Source organism: Coregonus clupeaformis, chromosome 20, assembly GCF_020615455.1.
Source record: "Coregonus clupeaformis isolate EN_2021a chromosome 20, ASM2061545v1, whole genome shotgun sequence".
Classification (NCBI taxonomy): domain Eukaryota; kingdom Metazoa; phylum Chordata; class Actinopteri; order Salmoniformes; family Salmonidae; genus Coregonus; species Coregonus clupeaformis.
Window position 1 is genome coordinate 30,563,858 of NC_059211.1, and position 23,730 is coordinate 30,587,587.

General features: G+C 44.4%; 1 protein-coding gene across 1 annotated transcript in view; it reads right to left on the reverse strand.

The window, feature by feature from the left end:
- LOC121533860 (pituitary adenylate cyclase-activating polypeptide type I receptor) overlaps positions 1–13,441 on the reverse strand; it is a 56,021-nt gene extending 42,580 nt beyond the window's left edge. Inside the window, exons 1-2 of the mRNA XM_041840168.2 lie at positions 12,969–13,441; positions 5,957–6,065 (exon numbers count right to left, since the gene is read on the reverse strand). Of these exons, the coding sequence (XP_041696102.1) occupies positions 5,957–6,065; positions 12,969–13,049 (190 nt within the window). The 5' untranslated portion in view covers positions 13,050–13,441. The remainder of the gene's footprint in view (positions 1–5,956; positions 6,066–12,968) is intronic.
- Between the last annotated feature and the right edge of the window lie 10,289 nt (positions 13,442–23,730).

Sequence of the window (23,730 nt, forward strand, 5' to 3'; positions counted from 1 at the left end):
CAGACATGTTCAGCTCAGGGCTCAGTGATGTTCAGCTCTGGGCTCAGCCATAATAATAATAATAATATGCCATTTAGCAGACGCTTTTATCCAAAGCGACTTACAGTCATGCGTGCATACATTTTTGTGTATGGGTGGTCCCGGGGATCGAACCCACTACCTTGGCGTTACAAGCACCATGCTCTACCAGCTGAGCTACAGAGGACCACCATGTTCAGCTCTGGGCTCAGCCATGTTCAGCTCTGAGCTCAGCCATGTCTAGCTGTCACCTAATCACCCCCAACCACCATATCTACACAACTACAGCTCCCTTACCCTTCCCCCATCACTATAGTGTACCTCTACCCAGCACTGCTCCCTACCCCAGGCCCTTAGCCTCCACCTCCACCTGCCCCTACTCTACCCCTCCCCATACCTCCACTCTATCCCTCCCTATTACCCCTCCACCTCTACACCTAATCCCGTTTTACCTCTATCTCTTTACTAAACCCCAGCTCTGACTCCATCACTACTTCCCTTCTAAATATCCCTAACTCCCTCTCATTAACTCATAGTAAATTAATGATCTGATGGAAATTGATTAAGCGATTAGTACATATTAAAAACTGCCTACAGGCAGCCTTGAGGACCATTGACGTTGATCACCATCTCAGCTCCGATTGGGCACACAGACATCCATGGAAGACAGAGGAAGACTTTGCTATGCTTCACAGGTTTCAATTGAAACAGGCCCAGCTGCCCTAATGAAAGGTCCCAGGGGGGGCTCAATGACATTTTGAAATGGACCCCCAAATTGCTAAGTCCACCCCTGATAGATGACATCCAATCAACACCCTCCTCAGGACACATTCAAGACCCACTGAGACAGATTGTGGCCACTGGACTGAGAGGAATCTAATTTCCAGCCCCAAACATCCTCCTCTCCTCTGGACGCACAAACAGTATTTGACATTTTTTAATTACTTTAAGCATTTGTTTCAGCCTGCCTGGAGGAGCGCCAGATAGACAGGGTTTGTACTTTCACAGTCAAGTGTTGCTAAAATATTTAAAGATTTAAAATACTGTTTGAACCCAGGTCTGGGAGAGGCTGGACTGTGCTAATGCTAATGTTAATCAGAGGATAAATATTCATGCCGGCTGGTTTAATTAACATCATAATATTAGGTTATGTGAGTGTGCTTGACATGTTTTCATCCAGGCCGCCAATCTCCTCACTCTGTCAACTCAGGCCACTGACTCCACCGCGCATGCACACACAGACACACACACACACAAGTCCGACTGCCTCTCCCTGGCTGAGCCCTACTTCACACACACTGAACAAGGCTTAGACTAAAATGCCTGTGTGTCTAAGTATATTTTCCCCTGCTCCTCCAAGCAAGAAAATAAACACATTTAAAGTCACAAAATAAATATTTTGGAGTTTGTCTGTTTTGTGTGTGAACTGTGAACCGCTTTCTTTTTGACTGAATTTTTATTAGTTTTTACGCACCAATCTAAGATTCTGTTTACATTTTCTATGTTGGTTGAGATTGATGGTACCTTCTTTCATCCCTAATCTAGAGGAGATATGGGGGCATTTAGGATGCCCACCGACGCACACAAACACACACACACACACACACACCTGGATGAGGGGATATGAGGGCACTTAGAAGACACAGGACCAGCTGGAGCTCAGGCTCCATCTCCCTCTGGGCGTCTGTAATGGTGAGCCAGCCAGGAGAAGCTACACACACACACATCCACCGTAACCTGTTGTCGGCAAATCAGACTTGATCAAGGAAGCTTATACCTGCCTCTCCAAATGATAATTACCAGCATGTCTTTGTTTTTGTTTCATCACAGAATAAACAGCTGACAAATGATGCAATTAATTTTGAGTGACAACAGCTGTGGTGCAGGTCCCCACAGACAAACAGACTGCTACCTCACAGAGAAGCTTCCTTTAATTCTCACCTTTTCCAAGATGGCTGTCAAAGGAAACTAGAGGAGAGTGATGACCTTTAAACCTTTTCATAAAGTTTCACAAAGCTCTATAAAAACAAAGAGGGATTATTTTGGAACACCAGTGGGTCCCCATAGAGAAGCAGATGGCTGCCTTATGAAGAATCTAATGTTCATGTTCACCTTTTCGAAGATGGCTAACAAAGGAGCCTACGCCACTGGGATGACCCAACCGCATGTCTCAGTCTCACAAAGCTCATTCAAACAAAGGCAGATTACTATGGAACACTGCATGCTGTTTTTAGACATCCATCCCAGATGGGAGAAGACGCTTGGCCCAGTTTGTGGAGAGGACAAGCTGTTTGTGGTGCGTGATTTATTTAGAGAGAGAAAAGAGAGAGGAAACCATAATGAATGAGTTCCCATTGATTCTCTCGCTTCACCTTTTTCATCAGCAGCAGAGATGAGATGGGAGTCGCTCCAGTTGGAGAGAGAGGGCTGAGAGAGAAAGAGAGAGGGGGAGGAGGAGAGAGAAAGAGAAGAAGAGAGAGAGCGAGAGAGAGAGAGAGAGAGAGAGAGAGAGAGAGAGAGAGAGAGAGAGAGAGAGAGAGAGAGAGAGAGAGAGAGAGAGAGAGAGAGAGAGTGAGAGAGAGAATTTATTCTCAACTTGCTTACCTGGTTAAATAAAGGTGAAATAAAACAAATTAAAAAACTAGAATCTGAAGTCAAATGTCTACTGTTTGCTGATGATCTGGTGCTTCTGTCACCAACCAAGGAGGGCCTACAGCAGCACCTAGATATTCTGCACAGATTCTGTCAGACCTGGGCCCTGACAGTAAATCTCAGTAAGACAAAAATAATGGTGTTCCAAAAAAGGTCCAGTTGCCAGGACCACAAATATAAATTCCATCTAGACACCGTTGCCCTAGAGCACACAAAAAGCTATACATACCTCGGCCTAAACATCAGCGCCACAGGTAACTTCCACAAAGCTGTATACGATCTGAGAGACAAGGCAAGAAGGGCCTTCTATGCCATCAAAAGGAACATAAAATTCGACATACCAATTAGGATCTGGCTAAAAATACTTATATCAGTTATAGAACCCATTGCCCTTTATGGTTGTGAGGTCTGGGGTCTGCTAACCAACCAAGAATTCACAAAATGGGACAAACACCAAATTGAGACTCTGCATGCAGAATTCTGCAAAAATATCCTCAGTGTACAATGAAAAACACCAAATAATGCATGCAGAGCAGAATTAGGCCGATACCCGTTAATGATCAAAATCCAGAAAAGAGCCGTTAAATTCTATAACCACTTAAAAGGAAACGATTCCCAAACCTTCCATAACAAAGCCATCACCTACACAGAGATGAACTTGGAGAAGACTCCCCTAAGTAAGCTGGTCCTGGGGCTCTGTTCACAAACACAAACAGACCCCACAGAGCCCCAGGACAACAACAACAACAACACAATTAGACCCAACCAAATCATGAAAAAACTAAAAGAGAATTATTTGGTGCATTTCGCTACACCCGCAATAACATCTGCTAAACACATGTATGTGACAAATTCAATTTGATTTGACATTGGAAAGAATTAACAAAAAAACAGAGCAAACTAGAATGCTATTTGGCCCTAAACAGAGAGTACACAGTGGCAGAATACCTGACCACTGTGACTGACCCAAACTTAAGGAAAGCTTTGACTATGTACAGACTCAGTGAGCATAGCCTTGCTATTGAGAAAGGCCGCCGTAGGCAGACCTGGCTCTCAAGAGAAGACAGGCTATGTGCACACTGCCCACAAAATGAGGTGGAAACTGAGCTGCACTTCCTAACCTCCTGCCAAATGTATGACCATATTAGAGACACATATTTCCCTCAGATTACAGAGATCCACAAAGAATTTGAAATCAAACCCAATTTTGATAACTCCCTTATCTACTGGGTGAAAAACCACAGTGTGCAATCACAGCAGCAAGATATGTAACCTGTTGCTACAAGAAAAGGGCAACCAGTGAAGAACAAACACCATTGTAAATACAACCCATATTTATGTTTATTTATTTTCCCTCTTATTTATTTTCCCTCTTATTTATTTGTACTTTAACTATTTGCACATTGTTACAACACTGTATATATACATAATATGACATTTGAAATGTCTTTATTCTTTTGGAACTTCTGAGTGTAATGTTTACTCTTAATATTTATTGTTTATTTCAGTTTTGTTTACTATCTACTTCACTTGCTTTGGCAATGTTAACGTACATTTCCCATTTCAATAAAGCCCTTTGAATTGAATTTAATTGAGAGAGAGAGAGAGAGAGAGAGAGAGAGAGAGAGAGAGAGAGAGAGAGAGAGAGAGAGAGAGAGAGAGAGAGAGAGAGAGAGAGAGAGAGAGAGAGAGAGAGAGAGAGAGAGAGAGAGAGAGAGAGAGAGAGAGAGAGAGAGAGAGAGAGCAAATGAGAGAGAGAGAGAGAGAGAGAGAGAGAGAGAGAGAGAGAGCAAATGAGAGAGAGAGAGAGAGAGAGAGAGAGAGAGAGAGAGAGAGAGAGAGAGAGAGAGAGAGAGAGAGAGAGAGAGAGAGAGAGAGAGAGAGAGAGAGAGAGAGAGAGAGAGAGAGAGAGAGAGAGAGAGAGAGAGAGAGAGAGAGAGAGAGAGAGAGAGAGAGAGAGAGAGAGAGAGAGAGAGAGAGAGAGAGAGAGAGAGAGAGAGAGAGAGAGAGAGAGAGAGAGAGAGAGAAGGGGGGGGGGGGGGTCACTTCAGTTAGAGAGGACTAACTAACTAATAGCCTTTAATCTGAGGAACCTCCACACCTGATTACCTCCCCTGATTGGCTATCGGCTGCTTTGGCCTACATTGATGAAGGACAATGTGTTTGGAAATGTGTTTTCCTCTTTTTCCCTATTTTCTTTTCACAATGAATGGCACAAGAAGACACATCCAGAAGCTTGATTGAGGATGGAGTCAGTCGACTCTTGCTAAGGTAGCAGAAATGTTTCATGAGTGATTATCCTGTGAGCTTTTATACGGTAGTCTGTTTATATTTGCAATACATTGCGTACCCTCCAGACGTATGATGTCCACACACACACACACACACAAACACACACACACACACCTAGGGTTGCAAAGCTACCGGTAGTTTACCAAAGCTACCAGAATCTTCTGTAATTTTGGTAATTAACATAAAATCTATGGCAATCTATTGTAACTTTGGTAATGTATACTTGAATTTTTTATTTTATTTTATTCTTATATAGTATATATGTTTTATGTGTGTCCATATTGTCCATGAGTTTCTAGGATATAGACCATATGGTTCAAGAGAAAATAGCCTAGTTAATGAAAAAAGCATCTAATCATTATTTTAAATTAACTCTGCAATTCTTCCAACTATTTACATTTTTAACAACTGCCACCAGTTTGACGTCAAAACATCAAATTGACAACAAATACATACTGACATAGGAAAATAAATAAATGTGTGTGGAAAAATATATAAAGGATATGTCATGCTGAAACCCTCATGTTAAACACCTATGGTATTCACTAAGTTGATGGTTTATATTTAGGATAATGTTTTACAGCTTTGTCATTCAATTTTTTATTTTAAAATCATTCGATTTAATTATTGTATTTATTTAAGGCCACACAAAGATTTGTTTTTTTGTGGTGTTCTTTTCAAATAAGCCCTTGGGCTTCCAACCACACCTGCACACCGTTTAAAAATAATAATAATAATAATAATAATACATCTTTATTGTTGTTTAGCACTTGTTTTCTTTGGTGCGAATATATATATATTTTTAAAAATAATAATAATAATAATTAAGGGGGCAGAGATCATTACAGACGCCTGTGATCATCTGAAGAACCCAAAAAGGCCACTAGATGTCTTGTGATAGTTTACATAAATCCCTGAAAGATACCAAAGTTCTGGCAGTATACCCTCCTTTTGCAACCCTAGAAACACACCATACCACACCACACCCACATACCTGTCCTGGCAGAGCGGTTCCGGGCCTCCTGTCTGCGTGTGTGGATACAGCTCTCCTGGGCCTTCATGTGATGAGAGACCAGGGCACAGTCTGGATGGATGGCCTCCGTCTGGTGGGGAAGAAGGATGAAGGAGAGGGAAAGGGCGTGAAAGATGACTTTATTTAGCTATAAAAAAAAGCACAGAACTGCAAATGCAGGAATAAGTTGTCACGTTTCACATTTGAAGTGTATTATTTTGTTCTTTACTGAGACTACATGTGCCACCATATAACATTGTCCCTTTCCGCACACTGTACCATTACATTATTCAACACAGAGAATAACACACTCATTATCACTCTCGCTCCCCTCCTGTCCTATTTGTAGGCCACTAAAACTACTCACAGCAAAACAGCGTTTTCCTTTGAAACACCCTCTTGTTTACCCACATTATAGAGGCAGTCTGCTGCTGATGCTGTTTGTGTTCGGGCTTTGTTTACTCCACACACACCTCGGCTGGGTCTTTGCCGCTGCACCTAACAGCATTAGGAGAAGGTGCCAGTTCTCCAGAGACTGACAGTATCTATAAGTAACCCCCTCAGTAAGGCTTTAAAATGGGCGCTTCTCGCTATCTAGCTACTGTAGCTTTTTCTACAACTATATACCTGGCAGCCGTCTTTCCTTTCACTTAGCACAGACAGGATAGCACTGACAGTTGGGTATGGGTATGCGAGGAGGATAACACAGCGATCATGAGTTATTATGGAAATGTAATGAGAAGTTTGAGTTGCACCTGACAACAGAAGTACCTACATGCCAATTAGCACATGCAGAGAAATACTCTAACTCTACATCCTCATCATATCACATATCCCTTCTTCAGCTGCATGGCTACTGCATGTAGAAAGAATGAATTGAAGAAAATAACCTGCTTCACTAGCTTCACAATCACCATCCTGATGTGCTCTCTCTGCATGTTCTACATCATCTACTTCTATGTTCAGACTATTCCCCCTTACAACCCCCTCACTAAGCAGGCAGCAGCATTGTGTAGTGTATAGCCATCTGTAGGTAAACCTCAATTATCCCCCCCACCCCACCCCTCCCTCCCCCCTCCCCCAGCATGCCTCCTTTTCACTTTCATATCACTTTGGGAGAAGGGAATAATATAATATAATAATATGCTATTTATCAGACGCTTTTATCCAAAGCGACTTACAGTCATGCGTGCATACATTTTTGTGTATGGGTGGTCCCGGGGATCGAACCCACTACCTTAGCGTTACAAGCGCCGTGCTCTACCAGCTGAGCTACAGAGGACCACTGTGGGGTCCAGGGTTGAAAGCCAAGAAAGGTTTCTCGAAAAACTCCAACTCAGCTCCTGTCTGAGAGGCAGCTTGAGGCTCGAGAACACAGGGTTGTGGACAGTTTGAGGACACTAACACAGCAATAGAACACAGGGTTGTGGACAGTTTGAGGACACTAACACAGCAATAGAACACAGGGTTGTGGACAGTTTGAGGACACTAACACAGCAATAGAACACAGGGTTGTGGACAGTTTGAGGACACTAACACAGCAATAGAACACAGGGTTGTGGACAGTTTGAGGACACTAACACAGCAATAGAACACAGGGTTGTGGACAGTTTGAGGACACTAACACAGCAATAGAACACAGGGTTGTGGACAGTTTGAGGACACTAACACAGCAATAGAACACAGGGTTGTGGACAGTTTGAGGACACTAACACAGCAATATAACACAGGGTTGTGGACAGTTTGAGGACACTAACACAGCAATAGAACACAGGGTTGTGGACAATTTGAGGACACTAACACAGCAATAGAACACAGGGTTGTGGACAGTTTGAGGACACTAGCACAGCAATAGAACATTTACATTTTAGTCATTTAGCAGACGCTCTTATCCAGAGCGACTTACAGTTAGTGAATACATATTTTTTTTATACTGGCCCCCCGTGGGAATCGAACCCACAACCCTGGCGTTGCAAACGCCATGCTCTATCAACTGAGCTACATCCCGGCCGGCCATTCCCTCCCCTACCCTGGACGACGCTGGGCCAATTGTGCGCCGCCCATGAGTCTCCCGGTCGCGGCCGGCTGCGACAGAGCCTGGATTCGAACCAGGATCTCTAGTGACACAGTTAGCACTGCGATGCAGTGCCTTAGACCACTGCGCCACTAAGGAGTACAGGGTTGTGGACAGTTTGAGGACACTAACATAACAATAGAAGCATCAAGCACCTCTAAAAACAGAAACAGAGGTATGACTGTGCATGTGTGTGTGTATGTGTGTGTATGCGTGCATGTTACGTGTGTAAGGACATTTTTCTGCTTTAGGCATTCAGTCGTGTGGGAGAGCTCTGCTATGAGAAGAGGAGAAGAAACACAGTTGAGATTCTCCTATGTGAGTTGAGCTAAACTGACAAAATCTGACATTAAAAAACCCAACTCTCAAATAACTGCAGACAAACAAGAGTAAAGGTTAAACCTCCACCCTCTACTCCTCTGTGTGTGCTTGTTTCTCTCTACTGTGAGAATAAAACCTCAAAAAGCTGCCGGCCGTTACTGAAAACAACCTTCTATTGCTGTGTGTGTGCATCTGACATTATCCCAAGGAAAGGGTCACGCTCTGCTCAGAGTAAATGTTGCTGGTGAGAGTGAGAGGAATGGTGAAATGGCCTTTTCTTCTATTTCAGGTTTTTAAGCCCACCGCCACTGTGTGAAGCATCCTTCTCCATAGTTTAAGTACTAAACATCTATTTTACATTTTAACTCACCACAAAGAAAAGTATTTGTCATGAAATGACTAAATGTGTCTAGTTTAAATTACGAATCACCAGAAAAAAAATCGCTGTCATGAAAATACTAAAATGTATCTAGTTTACATTCTAAATCACCAAACAGAAAAAAGCTATGTCATGAAAATGCCGATACAACCATGACATACAACGTCATAAAGCATGTTTCCTTCCCTCATATTTCATTACATCATATTTTACATCCACCACCAGATGTGACTGCAGGCCTCTGGGCGTTACAACAGCAGCAGGCCATAAACCAGTCATAATAGAACACAATATAACACCCCATGGACCAGACACTTTTCAAATCCTCTGAGCCTCTTTCTTTTCTTCCTGGTCAATCTCCTACTCTCATCACGTCCGAGTAGCCAACAGCTACAGACAAAATGACAATATGAAAGACAAAATGACAGCATTCAACTAGCATTCAACTACTTTACTACGTTTTATATAGGAAATGATACAGTAACAAATAAAGCATGATAAAACCTCAACCTCTCTTCTTGCCTCCATCCATGTAATAACGCAGGGGAAGTCTAGTTACATTAGTATAAATGGAGGAGCAACTTGGCTCCTCCATTTGAGATGGTCTGCCAATGCTGTAGTGTTGGCACCAATGATGTATGTACAGTATGTCTATGGTGCAGGGCTGACGCCAGAACGAATCAGTTGAAAGGGCATTTGATTTCCATAGAGGGTATGTTTATTTCATGAGACCTCCTATGTGTGCACTCGCTGCACAATAAAACAATTAATAGAACCGCTGGGCCTCGAGGGACACCCCTTCAAACTAATGAGCAGTAATTCTGACTGGAACATTCTAACAGTGTAATTAATAGGTTTCCTATATGCTTTCGCAAAAATAATAATTTGGTTGTGTTTATGAACATCTTAGGTAACATTAGAATACCTTCTTTTTTTTATAACAAAATCATTTTCATCAGTTTATGTTACTGTAGGATATATGTAAAAACAAAAAAAACACCAAAATGCAAGTGGCCAATCAATTGTATTCGTGGAGTGCCTTTGCTCCAACTATGAAACAGATAGCCAATGTGTTGGAAGGCCGTAACAGCAGGGTGTGGAGTAGTCACTCTGTATTCTCCTGTCTGCAACGATACGAAACGATACGGACTCAGTCAAGTATCATCATGGGCACTCCTGATGCCACATCATGCCAGCGAGTGTTTGGCTTCAGTGTGTGTGTGTGTGTGTGTGTGTGTGTGTGTGTGTGTGTGTGTGTGTGTGTGTGTGTGTGTGTGTGTGTGTGTGTGTGTGTGTGTGTGTCCGTGCGTGTGTGTGTTTTATTGTGTATGTTTGTGTGTGTGTGTGTGTGTCCATGAAAAACACATTTGTTTAATCCATTAATGCACTACCACATGGCACAATGGCAGACAGACAGACAGCACACCAGTGTGTGTGTGCGTGTGTTTACGAATGGGCGAGCATGTGACCAGAAGCAACCTTTTCTCTTAAACACCCCTCTCCCTCCCTAATAATGATCATAATGGTACCTGTTTATGCCACAGTGGTTCTATTTTAATTCAATAGTAGTTTAAACCATGCCATTAAGTCAATAGTAGTGTTATTAACCATTCTATTAACATAGGGCAGCATTAGCTCTGGGCCAAAGACCTTCACCATTCTTTTAAAACATTCTCCTCTCTCACCTCACATACATGAATACAGATAACAATCTAACTGTTTATCCCACTAATGGGATATTGTGCACATTAGCTTTGTGGACGTCAGTGTTGGCTTTTACTCCATTTAATTCAGGAAATAAACGGAAATTCCAATTTTCCTCAAGATAAAACTTCAGCCACACCTATAGAATGACAACTACACTCTCAGAAAAAAAGGTACTGGTACAAACGCTTGTCACTGTAGTGGTACCCTGTAAGTGTAAGGTACAGTACGTCCATTGTAGAGATGTGATATCTTAATTTGATCACACTGTTGTCGCAGAGAATTTTCCTGCACAGCAGGAAATGCTAATTGTAGTGAATTCAAGGTTTTAAAAGGATTTTAAAGTTTGTAATTTCCACTTTAAAATTGAAGACTTGATTTATCTTAACAAAAAATGTATCAACCCCTACAGAAATGACCATGAATTATAATCCACATAATAATTCACGTGTCCTGTTGCTGCAGTATTATTTTCCTGCTGTGAGAAACTGGTCAAATTAAGATATTACATCTCATCCATTAGTTATAGGTACATAATTGTACCCTTGCAGTTCATACTTTAAAGCTGCAATATGTACATTTTTGGGTGACCTGACCAAATGCACATAGAAATGTGAGTTATAGATTCTGTCATTCTCATTGAAATCATGTCTAAGAAGCGGTAAATCTGTTCTACAGTATGTGCGTTATTTCTATGCTTTCTGTTCTTAAGTTTTGTTTTTGAGTCTTCTACTTTTGGTTTTGTACACCAGCTTCAAACAGCTGAAAATATAATATTTTGGGGTATTGGAAAATATATTTCACAGCAGTTTAGATGGTACAATGATTCTCTACACAATGACTGCTTGTTTTGTCAAATAAACTGAAATTAGGCTAACTATTAGAATTTTAGCAACCTGGAAATGGCAGAGCAATTTCTGCATATTGCACCTTTAAAACATTTTAAATGTGCCTTTTTATGGTACCACCACAGTGACAAAGCCATTTGCTCCCTTTAAGTGGCAAAAATTGACCTATTCTCTATACCAAGTCTCTCACATGTACACACCTCTCTGTCATCCCACTTCTAACACCAATGTAGCGAATTCAGGGTGTAGCCCCTACCAGGACTCAAACCTGTCCAGCAACTGTCAAGTGGTCTGTACCTCTTGACTAGGTTGCTCAGCCTTGGGTTACAGTCGCTAAAATATGAATTCCAGCTCTTTATTGTCACATGCTCTTATGTAAGCCTTTAGAAAGATTTAAGAACTGGCAGTGGACATGCTCAAACTTAATTCACATAACCATAGACTCACAGGTGGCCAAAAATAACTAACTGAAAGCCACACACCTACAATGATTGTACCTTTATATTAATAATATTGGGTACAAAAATATACTATTATACTAGATTATCTGCACATGTACCCTAAAATGTACTGAACAGTACCATGTGAGATCATATGTGTACCTCTGAAGGTACATTATGTGCATTTTTATATTTTTTGTACCCTAGGGAACAATACTGTACCCTAACAGTACCCTTTTTTCAGAGAGTGTACTGTATCTAAAATGGACAGAGAGAAATGGGGGAGAGAAGGAGGAGAGGAGAGGAGAGGAGCCTGGGAAAGACTGGAGCCTGTTTTCTCATAACAGAAACTGAGCTAAAAGGGTACAGTATGTCTAGGATGCTACTGCAACAAGCTGTCCTCCAGGCAGTGCATCTACTTCAGCCTACATCAGCAAGGACAAACAGTCAGGGGGGAACTTATTCACTTTATCAGATCCTAGAAATAAAATAAGATAAGATCAAATAAAGTAAACATATTTACTTTTTCATTATATTTTCTGTTTGCAACAATAGTTGTGGGTCGTTACCCTATTGAAATATAGTGTAAACATGTTCATGCTTTTTCTTTGCTCGATTTTGAGCCCTTGGCTCCAGGGAGATGATCGATGCCAGGGACGTGTCCTAATAGAGACAAGGGGGAGACTCAAGTCTCTCTCACATAGAGTGCCAGCACCGGAGAACCGTACTCTGGCTGCTCATTGGTGATGACTTCAGAAAAACGATACTGTAGGCCTACCGGGACCGCGCTGGGTAGTATATTCATTATAGACAATTCCCAAGGTTTTCACACTTTTTTACTGCCGGTGCGAAATTGGCCACCGCTGCTGTGCCCCAGTCTCTGGGGTTGGCACGGGCGCGCGCGGAACGCAGCGTGATCCTTTCTCAAAGGAAATTAACCTAAGAGTAGTCATCCGAAGCATGGGGCTATGATGATGACAACTCGGAGAAAATGATGAAATCTAGACTGGATAGGAAAAATGTCAGTGTAGCAGCCTCTAAGGAAATCCAGTCCCAAACTTTTTATGTAATGTCTTAAGCCTGGAAAAAATAATGTTTAGTTTGGATAATGCATAGGCTATAGCATTCCATAAGGCATTATGTTATGTTAACTGATGATTAGATAGATTGGGGTAGTAAAAGACAGGTCAAAATAATGTCTTTAAATGTTATGAAAGCATCCACTTACCGTTTCCCATACAGTTAGATGCAGCCATATTGCAAATAACGCGCGTATCCATTTCAACGATGAAGTTTTAGTGAGTAACATTGTCCTTTAGAATTGCCCCTTTTCTTACTAGAACAAATGGTTCAAATAATAGTAAATTGCATTGACATAACCCTAAATAAGTATCCTAATTATTCAATGAAACACTGTTAGTTGTTTCTCTACCTCATGAACGAAAATAACTAGTATTGTCTGATGCTCTTCCACATTAGGCTATTATCCACAGATTTTGCATTTGCCTGGACGACTGGGGGTCATCCTTTCTTGTCGCCGTTATTCAGAAGTTGGGCGTGTTTTCTGCAGCGCAGGTATGCCTTGGCAAGACTTCACCATGCATGTACAAAAGACAGGACTCGACTGAGCAAATAAGGTGCGCGCCTCTTCCTCAAAAGCCAGCTAGAGCGCACTGCGCAGCGCAGACACGCACTCTCAGTTTAGCAGATGTGCTTGTCCCATAGGCGAAATTGCCATGGGGGATATTCAGAACAGGTTGATTCGTCCCTACCCCCAATCATTTCTTCTTTTTTTTTTAAACACACAAAAAACAACATGTTTGTTCGGGGCCCCCTGGAGGTCAGGGGCCGTCCAGATAGCATATGCAAAATGTTTAGAATTGCAGGAAATTAGCATTAACGATCAACTTTGTTTACGAAAAACGGTCTAACACCTCCTCTTTCTCAATTTTCTAACAGCAATGGGGTGCCTTTGATGGTTCATGATGTGTCATTCTGGTCATGTGCGCCGTGACCGACGTAGCTATTTCATTAGCTAAGCTAGCCACTGTGGCTAGCCAGTAACTCGTCCAGTATGTGTTGATGTCATTTCATAGGACTTGTTTTGAATAGAAGCTGTAGAGATCGGTAAGAAATGGCACTTCTGTAGCCAAAAAACTAAGCAAAAAATCACCTAGTGTGATGGTGCATTGATCAGTTATACAGTTTAAAGCCAATATTTCCAGATTTCTATTAAATATGACCTATAATTAATTACAATATGAGTGAAATAGTTTTCCTTCCAAAGAATGGTAATTATGTATGTTAAAAAGCAGCTTTTCTGTGTTGGAATGGTGTGGGCGTACCCCAACAACAGAATGGTGTGGGGTCTTATCCCAGTCATTAAAATATTCATGCAAGTAGACTGCTGATTGGCCAGCTCATCCTCCTCAGGAGGATGACATCATCCTCTATGAGGAAACAGCAAGCATTTTTGAAATGGTCTGTTTGAGACAAAGTTTGAGGTGGGGTTTTTAAAGTATATTTTCTCCAGTTTATGCTTATGCCAAAAATACGAGTATAGGATGAATCAACAACATTATTTGGTGTATGAGTTAACATTTAAAAGTAAGATTTTCACTGGACAGTTACTTTAAAACTGCAACATTTTCTCTCAGCCTCATTGCAAAATGTGTAGATTAGCAGGAAATTAGCATTAAAACTGCTAAATAATCTCTCATTCTCATGGAAAAATGTGAAGAATAGCATACAACAGCACATTTTTCTCTCTGCCCCATGGCAATATGTGTAGAATTGCAGGAAATTAGCTTTGAAACTGCAAAACTTTGTCTCTGCCCCATGGCAAAATGTGTAGAATTGTTGGAAATGTCCTTTAAAACTGTAAGGTTTTCTCTCAGACTCAAGGCAAAATGTGTAGAATAGCATTATAAAACTGCATGTTACTCTCTGCCCCATGGCAAAATGTGTTGAAATGCAGGAAGATAGCTGTTTCCCAAAAAATACATTTTTATTTTTTGGGGGGTTAGGGGGCCATCCACTTATCCTTCAACTTATACTGTGTTTTCAAAATACCCCTCCATATATCCCTCAAGAGAGGCATAATAAGTAATGTCAAACTATGTAGAATTGCAGAAAAAAGATGCAAGAGTATAGGATGAATCAACAGCATTATTTGGGTATGAGTTAATAAAATAGAAAAGTGAGATTTTCACTGGACAGATTTTCACTGGACAGCTCCGCCATTTCCTGGTTGCTAAAATTCTAATAGTTAGCCTAATTTCAGTTCGTGTGACAAAACAAGCAAGTATAGTGTAGAGAATCATTGTACCATCTACACCGCTGTGAAATATATCTTCCATAAGCAAAAATATTGTATTTTAAGCTGTTTGAAGCTGGTGTACAAAACCAAAAGTAAAAGACACAAAAACTAAACTTGAGAACGGGAAGCGTAGAAATAGCACACATAGACTAGATCTACCACTTCTTAGACTTGTTTTCAATGAGAATGACATATCTATAACACACTTTTCTGTGTGAATTTGGTTGGGTCACCCAAAAAGTTACATATTGCAGCTTTAAAATGTCAAAAATATTTCCGGGGTTCGTACCCCCCAATATCTACAGCACAATTTTGCCCTTGGCTTGTCCTCCTTCGAGATAACGAGCGACCGTAGTTTGTCCACTGGCTTCTTATATTATAAATATTTACTATATCCACAGTTAAAGGGATACTTCGGGATTTTGGCAATGAGGCCCTTTATCTACACTGATAAAAATATAAACTCAACATGTAAAGTGTTGGTTTCATGAGCTGAAATAAAATATCCAACAAATGTTCCATACGCACAAAAAGCTTATTTCTCTCAAATGCTGTGTACAAATTAGTTTACATCCCTATTAGTGAGCATTTCTCCTTTGCCAAGATAATACATCCACCTGACAGGTGTGGCATATCAAGAAGCCTGTGCTGGGGACAATAAAAGGCCACTCTAAAATGTGCAGTTTTGTCACACAATACAATGCCACAGACGTCTCATGCTTTGAGGGAGCGTGCAATTGGCATGATGACTGCAAAAATGTCCACCAGAGCTGTTGGCATAGAAGTGAATGTTCATTTCTCTACCATAAGCTGCCTCCAACGTCTTTTTAGAGAATTTGGCAGTACGTCCAACCGGCCTCACAACCACAGACCATGTGTAACCACGCCAGCCCAGGACCTCCACATCTGGCTTCTTCACCTGCGGGATCATCTGAGACCAGCCACCCGGACAGCTTATGAAACTGTGGGTTTGCACAACCTAAGGATTTCTGCACAAACTGTCAGAAACCATTTCATCTGCGTGCTCGTCGTCCTCACCAGGGTCTTGACCTGACTGCAGTTCAGCGTTGTAACTGACTTCAGTGGGCAAATGCTGACCTTCGATGGCCACTGGCACGCTGGAGTAGTGTCCTCTTCACGGATGAATCCCGGTTTCAACTGTACTGGGCAGAGGACAGACAGTATGGCGTCGTGTGGACGATGTCAATGTTGTGAGCAGAATGCCCCATGGTGGCGGTGGCGGTGGGGTTATGGTATGGCGGGCATAAGCTACGGACAACGAATGCATTTGCATTTTATTTATGGCAATTTGAATGCACAGAGATACCGTGATGAGATCCTGAGCCCCATTGTCGTGCCATTCATCAGCCGCAATCACCTCATGTTTCAGCATGATAATGCACAGCCCCATGTCGCAAGGAGCTGTACACAATTCCTGGAAGCTGAAAATGTCCCAGTTCTTCCATGGCCTGCATAGTCACCAGACATGTCACCCATTGAGCATGTTTGGGATACTCTGGACCGACGTGTGCGACAGCGTGTTCCAGTTCCCGCCAATATCCAGCAACTTCACACAGTCATTGAAGAGGAGTGGTCCAACATTCCACAGGCCACAATCAATAGCCTGATCAACTCTATGCGTAGGAGATGTGTCGTGCTGCATGAGGCAAATGGTGGTCACACCAGATACTGACTGGTTGTGCGATCTACCCCCCTACCTTTTTATAAAGGTATCTGTGACCAACAGATGCATAACTGTATTCCCAGTCATGTGAAATCCATAGATTAGGGCCTAATACATTCAATTCAATCGTTGACATTTTTGCATATTGTGTTGATATTTTTGCTCAGTGGTGTATTGGACAATTTTGATGATATTGACTAAGTTTCCAATGAGCTTGCATTAATGGTTTTCTTGTCCAACAGCTACAGGTTAGCTAGTCTTACATTCCTGAGCATGTGTGCCTGGGTCAAACATATATATATATATATATATATATATATATATATATATATATATATATATATATATATATATAATAATTATATACAGTACCAGTAAAAAGTTTGGACACACCTACTCATTCAAGGGTTTTTCTTTATTTTTACTATTTTCTACCGCCACCGAAATGGAAGACCCAGAGTTACCTCTGCTGCAGAGGATAAGTTCATTAGAGTTACAAGCCTCAGAAATTGCAGCCCAAATAAATGCTTCCCAGAGTTCAAGTAACAGACACATCTCAACATCAACTGTTCAGAGGAGACTATGTGAATCAGGCCTTCATGGTCGAATTGCTGCAAAGAAACCACTACTAAAGGACACCAATAAGAAGAAGAGACTTGCTTGGGCCAAGAAACACGAGCAATGGACATTAGACCGGTGAAAATCTGTCCTTAGCTCTGATGAGGCCAAATTTGAGATTTTTGGTCCCAATCGCCGTGTCTTTGTGAGACGCAGAGTAGGTGAACGGATGATCTCCGCATGTGTGGTTCCCACCATGAAGCATGGAGGAGGAGGAGGTGTGATGGTGTGGGGGTGCTTTGCTGGTGACACTGTCTGTGATTTATTTAGAATTCAAGGCACACTTAACCAGCATGGCTACCACAGCATTCTGCAGCGATACGCCATCCCATCTGGTTTGCGCTTAGTGGGACTATCATTTGTTTTTCAACAGGACAATGACCCAACACACCTCCAGGCTGTGTAAGGTCTATTTGACCAAGAAGGAGAGTGATGGAGTGCTGTATCAGATGACCTGGCCTCCACAATCACCCGACCTCAACCCAATTGAGATGGTTTGGGAAGAGTTGGACCGCAGAGCCAACAAGTGCTCAGCATATGTGGGAACTCCTTCAAGACTGTTGGAAAAGCATTCCAGATGAAGCTGGTTGAGAGAAGGCCAAGAGTGTGCAAAGCTGTCATCAAGGCAAAGGGTGGCTACTTTGAAAGAATCTAAAATCTAAAATAGATTTTGATTTGTTTAACACTTTTTTGGTTACTACATGATTCCATATGTGTTATTTCATAGTTTTGATGTCTTCACTATTATTCTACAATGTAGAAAATAGTAAAAAATGAATAAAAACCCTTAAATGAGTAGGTGTGTCCAATCTTTTGACTGGTACTGGATGTATATGTGTGCCCATTATAGCGTCACCATTTGGTCCATCTGACTGTGATTGCATATTTTAAGTCTTGACATTGTTTTGAACATCATTTGTACATCAAGTTTTGTTATGATAGGAATGACCATGTCTGATTTACATGCATTTGTCTAAGATCACACCCTCTTGAATGTTTATTGGTCTATAATGGACATGTTGTCTGAGATACTAGCCCGGAAAATATTGCATTGAGAAACCTTGGTTCATAGATAATAAATATTAAGTTTCATGACAATTGGTCATTTGGTGCCAGAGAAGTAGCATTTTAAGTGTTTTTCACCAAATTCAAAATGGCTGAAAATCCATCATGGCGGACCTTAAGGGTCCTTGAGGCAAATTTGTTTCTCGTGAGAGGTGTGATAACGCCACCATGGGGGCAATTGGCAGGGCATTGTATTAGAGGGAGTGGCCTTTGGCCTTGTACCATCATTGTGACACTCTGGCTCCATGGACTTTGATTATTGAGCCAGGGTTGTTCATTTTCTTTTGGGTGTATTTCTATGTTGGTTTCTAGGTGTTCATTTCTATGTTGTGGTGGTTATTATTCATGTGACTCCCAATCGGAGGTAACGAGTGACAGCTGTCGGCTCGTTATCTCTGATTGGGAGCCATATTTAAACTGTTGGGGTTTCACTGTGTGTTTGTGGGTTTTTGTTCCATGTTTCTGTCAGTGTTACAGAGGACTTCACTATCGTCATTTGTTGTTTTTTGTGGGTGCTTTATTAAATAAAGTCATCATGTTCACTCCACGCGCTGCGTATTGGTCCGCTTCTTCAGACGATCGTGACAGAAAAACCCACCATAGAAGGACCAAGCAGCGTGTCCAGGAGCAAGACAGCTGGACATGGGAGGAAGCGCCTGGTAAGGAGATCGAGAGGCTGGCGATGGCCCAGGTGGGCAAATCGTGGTCCTGGGAGGACATGCTCGGGGGCAAGGGACCTTGGGGGAAGATCAAGGCCCTGGCGAGAGAGGAGCAACGGCGTCAGCAGGGCCATCATCGTTGGAAGGACGAGAGGCAACCCCAAAAAGTTTTTGGGGGCACATGGCTTGGGCGGCTGGGCAGCAGGAGGCTGCCACAGGGAGACGTGGAGAGAAGGCTATCGGATTACGGGAGCCATTGGCGAGTAGAGGAAGGGAAGTTGTTGCGGCACGGCGTGAGAGACTGATGTGTGTTACCAGTCCGGTCCGGCCCGTTCCTGATCCCCAGTTAAAGCCAGTGGTGTGTGTTCCCAGTACGGACCGGCCTGTTCCTACTCCACGCATCAAGCCCACGGTGTGCGTCGCCAGCCCAGCCCGGCCTGTTCCTGCTCCACGCACAGAACCTACGGTGTGCGTCGCCAGCCCAGCCCGGCCTGTTCCTGCTCCACGCACCAAGGATACGGTGTGCGTCGACAGCCCTGCCCGGCCTGTTCCTGCTCCACGCACCAAGGATACGGTGTGCGTCGACAGCCCTGCCCGGCCTGTTCCTGCTCCACGCACCAAGCCCACGGTGTGCGTCGCCAGCCCAGCCCGGCCTGTTCCTGCTCCACGCACAGAACCTACGGTGTGCGTCGCCAGCCCAGCCCGGCCTGTTCCTGCTCCACGCACAGAACCTACGGTGTGCGTCGCCAGCCCAGCCCGGCCTGTTCCTGCTCCACGCACAGAGGATACGGTGTGCGTCGACAGCCCTGCCCGGCCTGTTCCTGCTCCACGCACCAAGGATACGGTGTGCGTCGACAGCCCTGCCCGGCCTGTTCCTGCTCCACGCACCAAGGATACGGTGTGCGTCGACAGCCCGGCCCGGCCTGTTCCGGCCACTCGCACCAGGGATACGGTGCGCGTCGCCAGCCCGACCCGGCCTGTTCCGGCCACTCGCACCAGGGATACGGTGCGCGTCGCCAGCCCGGTCCGGCCTGTTCCTGCCACCCCGCACCAAGTCTACGGTGCGCGTCGCCAGCCCGACCCGGCCTGTTCCTGCCACCCGCACCAAGTCTACGGTGCGCGTCGCCAGCCCGACCTGGCCTGTTCCTGCCACTCGCACCAAACTGACGGTGCGCGGTCGCCAGCCCGGTCCGGCCTGTTCCTGCCACCCGCACCAAGTCTACGGTGCGCGTCGCCAGCCCGGTCCGGCCTGTTCCTTCTCCCCCGCACTAGCCCTGAGATGCGTGTCCTCAGCCCGGTACCTCCAGTTCCGGCACTACGCGCCAGGCCTAAGGTGCGCCTCAGACGGCCAGAGTCTGCCGTCTGCCCAACGGCGCCTGAACTGCCCGTCTGCCCAACGGCGCCTGAACTGCCCGTCTGCCCAACGGGCGCCTGAACTGCCCGTCTGCCCAACGGCGCCTGAACTGCCCGTCTGCCCAACGGCGCCTGAACTGCCCGTCTGCCCAACGGCGCCTGGACTGCCCCGTCTGCCCAACGGCGCCTGAACTGCCCGTCTGCCCAACGGCGCTTGAACTGCCCGTCTGCCCAACGGCGCTAAAGCCGCCCGTCTGTACTGAACCTGCAAAGCCGCCCGTCTGCCATGAGCCTTCAGAGCCGTCCGCCAGACCGGAGCCGCTAGAGCCTTCCGCCAGACAGGAGCCGCTAGAGCCGTCCGCCAGACAGGATCAGCCAGAGCCTTCCGCCAGACAGGATCAGCCAGAGCCTTCCGCCAGACAGGATCAGCCAGAGCCTTCCGCCAGACAGGATCAGCCAGAGCCTTCCGCCAGACAGGATCAGCCAGAGCCTTCCGCCAGACAGGATCAGCCAGAGCCTTCCGCCAGACAGGATCAGCCAGATCCGTCAGCCAGCCATGAGCAGCCAGATCCGTCAGCCAGCCATGAGCAGCCAGGTCCGTCAGCCAGCCATGAGCAGCCAGATCCGTCAGCCAGCCATGAGCAGCCAGATCCGTCAGCCAGCCATGAGCCGTCCAGCCAGGATCCGCCAGAGCCGTCCAGCCAGGATCCGCCAGAGCCGTCCAGCAAGGATCCGCCAGAGCCGTCCAGCCAGGATCCGCCAGAGCCAGCCAGCCAGGATCCGCCATTCAGTCCGGTGCTGCCCCTTAGTCCGGTGCTGCCCCTTAGCCCGGTGCTGCCCCTTAGCCCGGTGCTGCCCCTTAGTCCGGTGCTGCCCCTGAGTCCGGTGATGCCTCTTAGTCCAGTGCTGCCCCTTAATCCTGTGGGGTTTAGTTGGGGGGTGGTCATTTGGAGGAGGCTACGTAAGCGGGTAGTGACTATGGTGGGGTGGGGACCACGACCAGTGCCAGAGCCGCCACCATGGACAGACGCCCACCCAGACCCTCCCCTAGACTGTAGGCTGGTGCGCCCGGAGTTCGCACCTTTAGGGGGGGGTACTGTGACACTCTGGCTCCATGGACTTTGATTATTGAGCCAGGGTTGTTCATTTTCTTTTGGGTGTATTTCTATGTTGGTTTCTAGGTGTTCATTTCTATGTTGTGGTGGTTATTATTCATGTGACTCCCAATCGGAGGTAACGAGTGACAGCTGTCGGCTCGTTATCTCTGATTGGGAGCCATATTTAAACTGTTGGGGTTTCACTGTGTGTTTGTGGGTTTTTGTTCCATGTTTCTGTCAGTGTTACAGAGGACTTCACTATCGTCATTTGTTGTTTTTTGTGGGTGCTTTATTAAATAAAGTCATCATGTTCACTCCACGCGCTGCGTATTGGTCCGCTTCTTCAGACGATCGTGACAATCATGCAAGGTTGCATCCTACTAGGCCTTATAATCTCAAGGGAATTTGCATTTGTACACCAAATTGACGGAAGAACCGGAATAATGAACGCCAGCAAATACAATACGGTTTCACCCAAATTTGTTGCTTGAATTCCTAATGCACAGGATTACTGGAAAGGATCTGTATGGCACAATATTAGCATGGGGAGTATATAGGGAACTGTGTAATTGTGTGTGTGTGTGTGTGTGTGTGTGTGTGTGTGTGTGATATCTGCAGCCAGGAGTGTGTAAAGCAATATTGAGCAGAGGGAAATATATCCGCAAGAAGAGGTGCTTGAATTTGCCTCTGGGGACGGGACAATTTCCTAAAAATCCTCGACCTCTCGGGAATATGACCGAATATTATTTCAATTATTCCACATCATATCATCACAGCCTCACAGCCTCACAAGATTCTTTCATCATCTACCATGTTTAACTCATATTTGAACCCTTTTACTTAATGTACAGTGGGGAAAAAAAGTATTTAGTCAGCCACCAATTGTGCAAGTTCTCCCATTTAAAAAGATGAGAGATGCCTGTAATTTTCATCATAGGTACACGTCAACTATGACAGACAAATTGAGAAAAAAAAATCCAGAAAATCACATTGTAGGATTTTTAATGAATTTATTTGCAAATTATGGTGGAAAATAAGTATTTGGTCACCTACAAACAAGCAAGATTTCTGGCTCTCACAGACCTGTAACTTCTTCTTTAAGAGGCTCCTCTGTCCTCCCCTCGTTTCCTGTATTAATGGCACCTGTTTGAACTTGTTATCAGTATAAAATACACCTGTCCACAACCTCAAACAGTCACACTCCAAACTCCACTATGGCCAAGACCAAAGAGCTGTCAAAGGACACCAGAAACAAAATTGTAGACCTGCACCAGGATGGGAAGACTGAATCTGCAATAGGTAAGCAGCTTGGTTTGAAGAAATCAACTGTGGGAGCAATTATTAGGAAATGGAAGACATACAACACCACTGATAATCTCCCTCGATCTGGGGCTCCACGCAAGATCTCACCCCGTGGGGTCAAAATGATCACAAGAACGGTGAGCAAAAATCCCAGAACCACACGGGGGGGACCTAGTGAATGACCTGCAGAGAGCTGGGACCAAAGTAACAAAGCCTACCATCAGTAACACACTACGCCGCCAGGGACTCAAATCCTGCTGTGTCCCCTGCTTAAGCCAGTACATGTCCAGGCCCGTCTGAAGTTTGCTAGAGTGCATTTGGATGATCCAGAAGAGGATTGGGAGAATGTCATATGGTCAGATGAAACCAAAATATAACTTTTTGGTAAAAACTCAACTCGTCGTGTTTGGAGTACAAAGAATGCTGAGTTGCATCCAAAGAACACCATACCTACTGTGAAGCATGGGGATGGAAACATCATGCTTTGGGGCTGTTTTTCTGCAAAGGGACCAGGACGACTGATCCGTGTAAAGGAAAGAATGAATGGGGCCATGTATCGTGAGATTTTGAGTGAAAACCTCCTTCCATCAGCAAGGGCATTGAAGATGAAACGTGGCTGGGTCTTTCAGCATGACAATGATCCCAAACACACCGCCCGGGCAACGAAGGAGTGGCTTCGTAAGAAGCATTTCAAGGTCCTGGAGTGCCCTAGCCAGTCTCCAGATCTCAACACCATAGAAAATCTTTGGAGGGAGTTGAAAATCCGTGTTGCCCAGCGACAGCCCCAAAACCTCACTGCTCTAGAGGAGATCTGCATGGAGGAATGGGCCAAAATACCAGCAACAGTGTGTGAAAACCTTGTGAAGACTTACAGAAAACGTTTGACCTGTGTC